The 12,955-nt window shown below is 36.1% G+C and overlaps 1 protein-coding gene and 1 non-coding gene across 6 annotated transcripts in view; one reads left to right on the top strand and one right to left on the bottom strand.

Annotated features, from left to right (window-relative positions):
* The window catches only part of FAM13B (family with sequence similarity 13 member B), a 78,243-nt gene that overhangs the window by 58,276 nt on the left and 7,012 nt on the right, over positions 1-12,955 (top strand). For 2 of the 5 annotated variants that reach the window (XM_065918601.1, XM_065918603.1), the window contains 9 exons: positions 823-871; positions 1,282-1,429; positions 4,141-4,206; positions 5,612-5,822; positions 6,369-6,498; positions 7,753-7,834; positions 9,482-9,711; positions 12,076-12,159; positions 12,387-12,482. In XM_065918601.1, coding sequence (XP_065774673.1) covers positions 823-871; positions 1,282-1,429; positions 4,141-4,206; positions 5,612-5,822; positions 6,369-6,498; positions 7,753-7,834; positions 9,482-9,711; positions 12,076-12,159; positions 12,387-12,482 — 1,096 coding nt within the window. The remainder of the gene's footprint in view (positions 1-822; positions 872-1,281; positions 1,430-4,140; positions 4,207-5,611; positions 5,823-6,368; positions 6,499-7,752; positions 7,835-9,481; positions 9,712-12,075; positions 12,160-12,386; positions 12,483-12,955) is intronic. The other 3 variants (XM_065918602.1, XM_065918605.1, XM_065918604.1) reach the window with 2 other exon arrangements.
* On the bottom strand, positions 187-320 carry LOC136156570 (U4 spliceosomal RNA). Its single transcript, XR_010661077.1, has one exon. It is a non-coding gene; the product is annotated as a U4 spliceosomal RNA (small nuclear RNA).

The following is a 12,955-nucleotide window of genomic DNA, read 5'->3' as shown; positions in this document are numbered from 1 at the left end:
TATGAGTATCGTTGTAGATTGCATTGCCACAGTGTCTTTGGGGAGGAGAACATTCCTACAGTCAGCATATTGATAACTTACTGTGATACTAGATATTCTGTTGAGGTCAAGTAGGTAGAGATGATTTGTGACAGCTTGCTTTATCACTTGTTCTAGATAGGGATTAGTTTTTTAGGGAAATAAATGAATTGAAATTTTATAAAGTTTCCTTTTAATGTGTTACCATTATGTTTTGAAGAAGGAGAGGTTTAGTTTTCAATTAGCAATAATCGCACCTCGGATAAACCTCATTGGCTATGATACTGCCACTGCGCAAACCTGAAGGAGAGGTTTAGAAGTAGTAACTTTGTTTTGATTGTAATAGAATACCATCAGATTTAAAATTTAGGACATAGCTATATCTTTAAAAAAAATCTTTAAATGGAAAAAGATGTCCCAGAGTATGGAAGAATGAAGTCAATTGGTTAAAACTATTACTTATTTTATAAAATCTTTTTCATTACATATTCATTTCTGTTGTTTTTTATTTATTGTGGATTATATTTTTCCTTTTAAAGTGCTTTTCATTTTGGGGAGTGAATGTGTAAGGGAGTGGTGAATGTACTTAATTTTTCTGAACATGAATTGATTCTCTGGATATTTTCAGCAGTGTGTGTTTTTCAGATATAGGGCTCCAAAGAATGGGCATATGTGCAGGTGTTATTTGCTTTTCTCAGACTGTAAATGCTATCTCTATGAGGAAGAGAGGAATCAAGATAAGAAATATGCAGTGATAGTAACCAATTTATTCTTAAAAGACTAATAACTTTACTTGATTTTTAGGAATGAATATTTGTCATTTGACAGTGATAAATTGTCACACTTGATTCTGGTAAGAATTACTTTTCTTTATGGTTCTTTAAAATTTGACTAGGTTTAATCTACCAGTTATTGTATCTGGCTTTTGACTCTTGGGTTTAATAGCTTTAAAGGAGATTTAAATGCAGATACTGTTACCAGTTGTTTTACAATCAAGCAGCAACTTGATTTGCCACTTTTGGTTTTTGATTTGTTTTTGCTTTTGTTTTCTAATTTGCCACTTTTGATCGCAAGAAACTTGTTTATGAAAACAGTTTCCTCAGTTTGGGATCCAAACTTTGTCTTGAATGGTGGGAATGGGACAGTTGCCTATGTAGGCACAGTAAACTAATGAGGACCACAGAAGAACATAAGCTGGTTGTTTTTAAATAGGGCGTGGAAAGCTTCTTGTTTGTGAAATGTATTCTTTATTTTAAAATACAGGATTCTAGTAGCAAGACATGTGATTTGAATGCCAACACTGAATCAGAAGTGCCAGGAAGTCAAAGTGTTGGTGTTCAAGGGGAAGCAGCATGTGTCCAAATTCCACATTTAGATCTGAAGAATGTTTCTGATGGTGATAAATGGGAAGGTAATTTTACCCACACACATTATTTTTCTGATAATGTTATTTGTAACTGAAATTACCCAAGGCAGTAATGAGATTACTGCCCTTTGCTGAGCAACCTTATTCGTTTTTATTTGATTCATATAAGAGTGAGTCATATAATTTTACTCAAATGCGCTAATGAAATTGTGGGACAGTTATCTCATTTGAATTAATTCTTATCTGATCCATTAGCTCTGAGGATGGATGTTAAAACATAAAGAAAATAAAATCAAGGGTAGGCTTTTGTTAATTGTTAAACTAGGTGCTATCTCCCAGTTTTTGGAAGTCCAGTATGTTAGGGTTTAGGGATCTCACTACTTTAAATAGAGAACCTATAATACAGCTACCTTTTCTTTATAATCAAAAGAAATACATTTAAAAAGAAATTATCTTCAGAGGTATTTGTAAGCGAATATTGTACTCTGTCCCTGTATCTCTGTCAGGTTTTGAAGGTATGGGAGCAGGGTCCTAACAAGTTTTACAAAGGAGAAAAATTTTAATTTTAACTTAAAAAGGCAAAACCACATGGGTTAGAACTCAGCAGATGTATATTTAAGGCCTTCATTTCATTGTATGTAAGTTTTTTTTTAATCAAAAGGAGCAAAAGCTATAAATAAATACCAAATGATTCAGTGAATGATTGGCATGCAGAAGGGTTTAAGGAGGAGTATATGAATATCTGCTGTTCACTTTGAAATCCATGAAGAAAACAAGATGGTTAATGGAATGGAAATGTTATGAAGCAAGTATAGTAAAATGTTAGTAGTAGAATCTAGGAGATTGAAATATGGATGTCCTTTGTAAAATTCTCTAAAAACTTTGCTGTGTATTTGTAAACTTTCAAATAAAATGTTGCAGTTGAGGAGTAGAAATAAGACGCATATTTGGGTCCGGGGGGGCCTCTGGATCATACCCTTTCCTTATGTAAAGAGATAAGGAGACCACTCAGAAATCTTAAAGTTCCATGTTTGTTCACTTGAATGACGATCCCTTCGTAATCTCACCTTTGGCAAGTTAGCCAATGGCATACAGTGGCAGTAACGAGGAATTGCAATGCCAACATCATGTACTCCTTTTGCCACCTCAAGTCTGCACACCTGATCACAGTTGGAGCATTTTTATTTATTTTTAAGGTATAGCCAATATTTTAAAAGCCCCAACCAAGTCATTCTGCCAGTCTTTACTGTTGTCTTTAAACCCCCACTCCTCCCTTTTTGGTCTAAATGTTTGGCATGCCCAGTGGTGTATTATGTGTCATAACTTAGACTAAATCAGGAAGTTATCTTCCATTTACTTTGTTCTGGGTTATTCAGGATGTTTGGGGTTTATGAAGATGCTCCCCAGGGTTAGGGATATATTAGCATTCTGGTGGCAATGAAGATCAAATGTCCCTTTAAGTTACTCATCCTGGCGTAGTTACTGAGAAGGAGTGGCGGTCATCAGAGCATCCTTTGAGCTGTAAGTTAGGGAAGGAGTCTCTGAAAGATGAAGCTGGGCTTCTGACAGCATTTAATGCTGCTGCTTTTTGGAGGATGTAGATAAATAGCCCTTTATAGTCCTTGGTCTGAGGTTCCTGATCTTGTTTAAGCATAGAAGACCATTTGTTTTCATTGTCTGAGGAGATAGGACATTCTCTGTCCAGCTTCAGCTTTCTGAGGGCTTCCCTAAAGAGAGCCTGATGCTAGGCTCTCTTTTGTTGCCTTGTTGGAATCCACCATTTACAGATTGTGGTGGTAGGGAAGGGAAGGTCACTATGTACTCCTGATCCCTGATTTTCAGTGTCGGAGCTGTCCTGGCTCAACAGCTGTGACAAGTCCACATAGACCTCCTGCTGGCTTTTCCAGGAATATGGATCAGTGACTTTCAGAGAGCCAACAGCAGTCGACACCTGAGTGAACTTCTCAGCCATGAACTCTGCATGTGCTTGGGAGAATGGCTGTTAGCAGACCATGTTGTTCTTTCCACTTGTGCCCACAATACAGAGACTGATTTTCCATAACTGGGAGTTTAGGATATTCTAAAATTATAGTCTTCCTCAAGAAACCAAATTACTTTAGATCTGCATACCTTGGAATAAGCAATGTACCCCATTTGAAGTGACCTAACAGAGAAGTAGGGTGTCTTCAAATGGAGAACCATCTCATTCTTCCTAAGTATGTGGATTTAGGTTTTTTGTATTGTTCCAAGGGTAGTCAGCAAAATGCAGTTAGCGAGTGGGTAGCACATGTCTGCCACCAGTATGCATTTGTAGCCATCCAAAGGTCTTGGTTTTTAATGGAAGTGGACATCTTTACTTCAGATTCTTTCCTGCTGACTCTTGTATGAGATAACAGTAGAATCTTTTCACAGAGCAAACTAAGGGAGATATTTTTCTGTCAAATTGTTTATACTGAAAAGCTTTCACAGTACCTGATTAAGTTTCCATTTCTTCAGTTTTATGTTTGAGTTTTAATAGAACAGCCCTACTTTAATTTTTTTGCCTTGCTTGCTGAAATGGAAATGTATGTTTGTGTTTGTTTTTAAAGTTTGGTTAGTAGTAATTTCTTTGAATAAAGTTTTTGAGCAGAATGCCTAACTGGTTTTAGGGAAATGTTTTTGGTATCTTTGGCTTTGTGTTAGTTATGTGTATGGTTTGTTCTGACTGTGCTGTGTGTTCACTTTAGTATTTTTTGCCATTTTTTCCATTTTATTAGCGTCATGCCCTATCACTTTTCCCCTCATTGATTTCAAAACAATGCATCTGCAGAGAGATGGGGAGGGTAAGTATGGTTCACCATAGTTTAGCTTTTTTGCCTTTTTATGGTTCACTTTGTTTGCCTTTTTATTAGCCCTTCTCCTGCTGTCCCCAAATATTAGGAAAACTGGGTTAAAAATGATACCCAGGAAATACTGTTTTTTGTTAGTTCCCTCTTTTCTTAAAACAGGAGATTTCTCATAAAATGTTTATTACCAGTTACTTATTTTCTGGGAAGCAGGTACAAGGGTTGCTTTGAAAATCACTTTATTGCTGGGTTTATTATGGGATTGCACGCTATGTACCCAATTTTTAGTTATCAGATTGATCTGGGCTTTAAAAACTAAGATGATTATGTTCTTATTATCCTGAAAAAATGTAGTGCTTTAAATTGCTAATGCATAAAGTTAAACTAAATTAGTAGCAGTTCATAGGTATTGTGTGAAAACAAAGAAAACATCATTCTTGCTTTTTGACACTGTCAAGCCAATTTTTGCATCCTAAAATACTTAACTCATTTTTGCTATTAAAAGCCAAAGCATCAAAAATTTACACTGTAGTCATATATTAAGTTAATGTGAAGATGGAAAAGTCCCGATCCTCTCCCCAAATTGAGGGATACTTGAAGTTAATTTTGTATTTGGAGTATATTTGTGGGTTGTGTGTTTTATCTGTATGTGTTCTGTATGTAATCAAGCCTTATTTGTGCAGAGACATCAGATACCTCAACACAGCTTCATTTGAGAACTTACAGGATAGCTCCAATAAAATAAATGTGCTTAAGGAGTACTGCTATTAAATTTTGTCTTGTTAATACTTTTTGGGTTTAATTATTAAAATATGTATTATACACAGGAATCCTGTAGCAAAAAATAACCACCTCTGTTTAATGTTAGAGTCCAGGTATTGTCAGGTGAATTAGCTGCTTGTTTATATATGTAACAGTTCTTTTGTTGGAGTCCAAGAGCTCCATTTGCTGAGTATTCTGAATAGCATGGGGAATAGCTTCCACTTCTTAACATAGTCACTTGACAGTGAGGGACAATTTATTCATCTGGCAGCATTTGGCTCAGTTAAATTCCCAATTAAGAACTGTTAAATGTTTACTGTTTCTAAATGAAGACTTTTCCCTACTTGAAAAATAGCATTTAGTATAATTTTGAAGAGCTTGACAGTGTCCCTTCTTGCTTTGTGACTGGGTTCAGAAATTTAAAGTGTAACTCCTTATGTGAAATTAGAACCGAAGTAGAAAGTGAAGCTCAGACAATTTTAAACTGCAGTAGGCTATATGAAGATCCTAGGATCCCATAAATATTATATGAACCACTACAGAATGATATGGTTTAAAGAACATATAGCTGATACTGTGTGACTTTTTTTCATACAGAACCAAGAGACCCATGTTACTATTCTTTGTGTTTGTTTTCCAGAGCCGTTTCCTGCTTTTAAGTCTTGGCAGGAAGACTCTGAGTCTGGAGAAGCTCAGCTGTCTCCACAAGCTGGAAGAATGAATCATCACCCCCTGGAAGAAGACTATCCTCCAGTATTATCACATCGGAGTTTAGATTTTGGGCAAAGCCAGCGTTTCCTACATGATCCGGAAATGTTGGATTCCTCATCTAAAGCACTTTCTTTTGCTAGGTAAGTGATTTTTATGTTCTTATGGGCAGTGAATCCTATCACATACCCAGGTCCTTTGAGAGATTTTAATCCTCTAGGCCTATAATTGAGAGCTTTCGTCCCAATTTCATGAAGCATGCTTTTGTGGTTTATTATTTTGAGTGCCCCTAAATTAAACAGACATCTTTCCATGATGTATTTATTTTTTCATTCATGACTGAAATTGATCCTGAAAGTTAAAACGTTTCCTTTGCAGTTTGAACATCAAAAGAGCTCTAAGCTGCTTGGTGTTTTTGTTTCTTTTCTGCATTTGACCAAGGGCCTTTTGAATAATTCCAGATTGTTTTCATTGCTACTGTGTTAGCTTTTTGTGGTCTCTAGCTTGGTTCAAGTTTCTTTTTACCACCTGTCCTTCAGTGTTAAGGGTTTAATTGCACTTAAAAAATTTACTTCTTGATAATAGTATGATGTTTTATCAGGGATAGGAGAGATGGTGTTGATAATTTGAAAATTTAACTAATAGTGTTCACCTCTTTTTTTTTTTTTTTTCATCTGTTGTTTTAACAGGATTCGAAGATCATCCTTTAGTTCAAAAGATGAAAAAAGAGAAGACAGAACACCATATCAGTTAGTCAAGAAACTTCAGAAAAAAATCAGACAATTTGAGGAACAATTTGAAAGGGAAAGAAATGGCAAAGTAAGTTTGTAGCACTGTCTGTTGTAAAGTAGATCTGTTGGAACTTAGAGGACATCCTCCCATCTCTTTCCTGGGAGAGAGAACTAATCTAAGATGTCCAGAAAAGTAGCACTCATATAGATCTGAGATCATATAGTTCCTTAGGCTTCTGATTCTGGACCAGTGTTCTTGCCATTGTACCACTGAATTTTTATACTTCTGTTGGAAAGGAGCTTGTTGAATTTTAAGGCAAATACTTTACATTGACAAATTATATTAGTGCCATTTCTGCTCCCTTAAAAACCACAGGTAGCCAGGGGAGGTGGGGGTGAAGGGGTAAGGTATTTAATCGTTAGAACATGTGAAGTAGGGAAAGTCTTATGCTTGAACTCAGGAGATGCTTAGTCAGATCTGCTTTCTGCCAGTTGCTAGACCATCCTCTGAGAGAGCTTTACTTAGTATCTTACTTAATATCTTACTTAAAGTAAGATAAATGAAGATTGAGTGAAATCTCTGCTGTGAACACTGTCAAATACTATTTGAGCAGAAATTAAAATAACCTTTGGGACTTCCCTGGCAGTCCAGTGGTCAAGACTCCATACTTCCATGCAGGGGGTGAGGGTTCAGTTTCTGGTTAGGGGACTAAGATCCTGCATGCCACACTGCGTGCTGCAAAAAAACCAAAAAAACCCACCCCAACAATAATAACAACCCCATTTTGCATACCCACAAAGATTTTAATGATTATTTCTTTTTTTTTTTTTAGAATCTCATTTATTAATTCTACTGAGGTATTAACAAATTTCTTAAAAACATTATATTTATGAAGGAACAGTATCAGTCTGTGAGTAGATTTATAGTCGTAGAGTTGTTGTAGGTTGGATTATCTAGGAAGCATTCTGAGACAGAGATTTCAGTGCATGCCATTTCAAGGGAGTGTTAGGGAGAATTGCAGCTGTAAGGAGTAAGGCAGCATGGTTGAGAGGAGAATGTAGACCTGGGATACAGTTGCATTCATGGCCTCAGCCTGATTCCACAGTGTTTCAAGCTAGGATGGCCGAGTTAAGATGATTCAGGATTGACTGAATTAAGATGAAGAAGCCAGGCTTTTTTAATCGTATATAACCAGTCATGGATGTGAGCTGCTCCGGAGGAGGGGGTTGTAACCTTGGGTCAGGCAGCTCATGTAGTCAAAGGCAATTCCCAGAGAGGGACTTAGCACAGACAGGGGTTGATGAGTGTGTAATCTGTGATTCTGTTTTTCTAATTTTTCAGCCCTCCTACAGTGATATAGCAGCCAATCCAAAGGTATTAAAATGGATGACAGAGCTCACCAAACTGCGAAAGCAAATTAAAGGTATAAAATGGGCCATTTTTCAATATAATTGCATTTTAAAATATTATTTATAATGATATCTGAGCATTATAGTTATAATTTTTGATAACTTTAAATCTTGAACATTGGCAAAATAAAAGTTCTCTTGTTCTTTTATTAGTTATAATCAAAGTTGAAATACTGTATTGTTTTCTTCGAAATATCTTTCCTCTTCTTTTATTAGTAATAGCCTTTTGATGGATGCTCTAGATGTTATAGTCATAGGTGGTATTGTATTGTGAAGTTTATTTGAATATTTCAAATATTAAGCAGTTTTGAATTTGGGTAGGTATTAAGAATTTTTGATGGATATTTCATCTAAGACTAAGAATATCTAATCATCAATCATTTATACTACAAAGACTAAATTGTAAGTTATGTTGAATAAAAAACTGGGTCTTGTGTTACTGGGTGTCAGGCCAGTATAGCAGTTGCTAAGAAACATTTACTTTGTGGGTATTCAGTGAACATGCTTTTTAATAATTGTTAATACTTAAAGAATTATCTGTACCAAGTGTGGGTGTATAAGTTGGAGCATCACATTTGGTTTACTCATTTGAATTTATAAAACAAAAATTTTAATGTCTATAAGTACCAAGTTATTGAAAACATCTCAGGTTGTAGCAGTGAACAAGACAGAGTCCCTGTTGTCACTTGAGTTTATTTACATTCTTGTGGTTAAGTAAGTTCTCCTACTTATTTATAATTTTCCTTTACAAATTCTATAAAAAATTTTCTCATTTAACACCAGTTTCCAACCATCAGTGAAAATCACTACTTTGAATGTATTAGTAATGAGTGTCATTAAAATATTAGCCTCCTAATTTCCCAGTTTTCTTTCATTCTTACTGTCCTACAGTAAGTGCATTCTCTGCATCCAGAATTGTTTTTTATTAAAAAAACTATGTACTGTCTTTTTTATAACTCTTCAGTGGGCTTCCTTTTCCACTTAGAACAAAGTTCAAACCCTTTGCTGGCTTTCAAGGCTTTCTATACTCTGCCCTTTCCCCCATTTTATCACTTTTCCTTATTTGCTGTTTTTTTAAATATGTCATGGTTTAGGAACATTGACTTGACTGTTGTTGCCTCAACTAAGGAGAAATATTCTTCACCTAAATCTTCTATACTAGGTTAGTCCCTTTTTATTCCATGTTCAGCTTAGGGTGTCACCATATCAGAAAGGCCTTCTTTGTCAGTTCCATCCAAAGGAATTGCTCTTTCAAAAAGCTTGTCACTTTAACATTGTGACATCATTCTATTTTATCTTCTTTATAGCACTTAGCACTAATTGAAATTATTTTATGAATCTGATTACTTACTTACTTACTTTTTGTTTTTTATTTCCTGAATATATGACAACAGAGACCATGTCTGTTTGTTTACTGCTGTTATGTTCATCAGAGCATTTTACTCTAGTAGGCATTCTATGAATATTGGTTGAAAGAAAAATCGTACAGTTCTCCTGTTGTATATATATAATTTAAATATTTCATGTGACTTTGAAATACCTGAGCCTATGTGTTGTCGATGTATACTTTCTTCTTGTCTATGTCTTGCGTTTCTTTTAATTTAGTTGCATTTTAGTTAAAATCAGTAGTACTGATTTATCCTCTTGGTTTTAAAATGTAGATGCAAAACACAAAACCTCTGATGGAGAATTTGTACCTCAGACACGTCCACGTAGTAACACTCTTCCAAAAAGCTTTGGCTCTTCTCTGGACCATGAAGATGAAGAATATGAAGATGACTCAAAGGTCATTCACAAGGAGAAGAAGCCATCTAAGGAAGCAACACTTGAACTTATTCTGAAAAGACTGAAAGAAAAACGTGTCGAGAGGTGTCTTCCAGAAGATATCAAAGTAATCTTGAACTATGGTTTTTGCCCAGACTAGCCTTTAGAATCACTGAAATAAAATAATTATGATAGAGGCATAATGATGTCTAGGTAATCTGCTGCCCTGAGTCGACAAGTTTGCAGTTAAGAAAAATGTTTTTATCAGCACAACAGAAGTGCCTGAGTCACAATAATAAAACTAAGAAAACTTGAATGTGATCTGTTCACTTATATTGGAAGCAGTTAGCAAGATGAGTGTGTTTGATATACCTGAGTTTGAATCTTGGCCTTGTATCTTAGTAGTTGCATGTAATAAACTCTTAGCTTATGCCAGTTCCTGACTGTGCATTCTTCCAGTGAATCCCTTCAGTAGCCATGTGACTGTGATTATGTCCATTAAAATAACACAATATGACTATGAGGACTAACAATGCGTTTTCGTGATGAACCGTTACTCAATATAACCTATGCTTAGGGCAGTCCTGGCCAAGGCACTTGGCACCCAAGATCATTTATCAGTTGAAGTTTGCTGAAAGAGTGCAGAGGTAGATTGCTTCAGGTGAACTTTTGTCAGGTAGTGATGAATCCTGATGTGCAGCCCTCTCGACAACACAGTACACCTCATGGTCTCAATATTAGTCTTTCTCCCTTCAAACAGAGCTGGCTTAGAAATTCTAGTCATTGCCCTCCCCAGTTTTTCTTGGTTTTGCTTTTATGTTATATCAACCTCCTCTCCTCCCCACCCCCTTTCCTAGAAATGATTTTGATTGGATTAGCTTTATTCAGATTCATTCTCCTAGGTTCTAAGATTCAAACTTGAGGTTGAAATCACTGTTTTACAAAGTCTACACTCAGCTATCCTTTACTGAATGTACTTAATATAAAATACTTGTTATAGAAAGTACGTATCTTCTGAATATTTTTTTTTTACCTTTTATTTTCATTCTGGTGGTAAACAGGGTCATTTTAACCACTCCTGGTAGTAACTGGAAGGCTTCCCTGGTGGCTCAGTGATGAATCTGCTTGCAGTGCAGGAGACGTGGGTTTGATCCCTGGGTGGGGAGAATCCGTGGAGGAGGACTTGGCAACCCACTCCAATATTCTTGCCTGGAAAATCCCATGGACAGAGGAGCCTGGTAGGCTACAGTCCATGGGGTTGCAAGAGAGTCAGACGTGGCTTAGCGACTAAACAACAGCAGAGAGTAACTGGAGAGTTTGTTTGGATTAAAGTATAGTCTGTGGAACATTGGTTCATTGGTATGTTAAAGATCATGCTGTGGAACAGAGGGAGAGGGTTATGGGCAAATAAATTTGGGGCTCCTGCCTACTACCACTGGAGTACTAAAAGATGTCAGAAGAGTATCTTATGTATCCAGATGAAGGGGAGCAGAAATCATAGCGTAGAAGTATAGGGTCACAAATCGATATTGTTGAGCTCTTTTCAGGAGCTTTCCACTGTACTAGTACCAAATTTTCTTAATAGTTTAGGAGAAATACCAAGTTATAAGATCTATACTTGTGTATGCTTGCGTTTTGAATATGTGCTCACACAGAACAAAATTATGCTAATAAAAGATTATGTGCACTGGGAAGACCCAGAGGGATGGGATGGAGAGGGAGGTGGGAGGGGGGATCGGGATGGGGAATACATGTAAATCCATGGCTGATTCATGTCAATGTATGGCAGAAACCACTACAATATTGTAAAGTAATTAGCCTCCAACTAATAAAAATAAATGGAGAAAGAAAAAGATTATATGCAAAATTAAATGATAATAGGCCTTTATTTTGTTTATTGTGTGCTGAGAAGGCACTGTGTAAATGCCTTTACAATGTATTAACTTGTTTAGTCCTCATTAGAATTCTATGAGATAGGTGAAAGTGAAAGTCGCTCAGTTGTGTCTGACTCTTGGAGACCCCATGGGCTATACAGTCCATGGAATTCTCTAGGTCAGAATACTGGAGTGGGTAACCTTTCCCTTTTCCAGGGTATATTCCCAACCCAGGGATTGAACCCTGGTCTCCACATTGCAGGCAGTTTCTTTTTAAGCTGAGCCACAAGGGAAGCCCTATGAGATAGGTGACGTTATCCCCATTTACAGATTAGGATATTGAACAAAATGAAGGTAACTAACCCAAGTTCACTAAGCTCTTGTATTCATAACTTATTCAGATAAAATATAAATCAAACCACCAAAGGGATTGGTACCTAGTTACCAGAAGACCAGATTCTCCAGGAGACTGAAAAACATTGCCTACAAATCCATAAGCAAAAGATGTGTTCTTATTAACCTAAGCTAGAGTAATGGGCTGATCCTTCCAACCAAATTACTTACATTGCTGAAGGGAATGATGTAGCTAATGGGAGGGTTTTTTTTTTTTATTCTAGAAAATGACAAAAGATCATTTGGTAGAAGAGAAAACAACTCTCCAGAAAAGTCTTCTTTATTATGAAAGTCAACATGGAAGGCCGGTAATGTTTCTCTTGATGAAAAGATTTGGTTTTCTTTCTTACAGAACATGAATCACTTTTGTGGCCCACATCTTTGAGCTGTTTCTTAGAGCATTGTTTCCTACATTTGGATGATTGCCTGCTTATTTAAAATAACTTTTTAAAAATTGGAGGAAAGTCATATTGCCTAATATTTTAGAAATTTTAGATTTCAGATGACTAGGTGATTTCCGTTTTTCTTGCTTCAGGTGACCAGGGAAGAAAGGCATATTGTTAAACCTCTCTATGATAGATACAGACTTGTAAAACAGATGCTGACAAGAGCTAGCATCACTCCTGTCCTTGTAAGTAAAACATGCGAGTATTTATCTAGTTCATTTTACCAAGACCCACTCTTGCCAGAAAAATCCACATGGTAGTATATTGGAGAAATACATAGCCAAGGTAACAAGGATTGTGTATGTAAGGTGAGGTTACTGCTTTTAAAATAATAGGACATTAATAAGTGCCTACTACTATCTCCCAGGCACTCTTACAAGTATTTTAATCCATGATTATGTTATTAAGTTCTGACAAGTTAAGTTACAACAGATAGAGGATGGTAGCTTCATTTCATAGGTGATGAAATTGAGACTCAGGAGTGATGTGCCCAGGGTCATCTACTTATAGAATTAAAAACTCATATTTCAGACCCTTGCCTAATTTCTTTCCATTTAAATTCAAGTCTTTGAAAATACATCACTCTTGTGATGGCTGTTAGTTCCCTTAACTGCAGAAAAGTATAAACCTATTTTTTCATCTTTTTAAATGAAAAAGT

The sequence above is a fragment of the Muntiacus reevesi genome, chromosome 1 (genome assembly GCF_963930625.1).
Source record: "Muntiacus reevesi chromosome 1, mMunRee1.1, whole genome shotgun sequence".
Lineage (NCBI taxonomy): Eukaryota > Metazoa > Chordata > Mammalia > Artiodactyla > Cervidae > Muntiacus > Muntiacus reevesi.
Note: the sequence above shows the minus strand (reverse complement) of the source record. Positions and strands in the feature narration are given on the sequence as shown.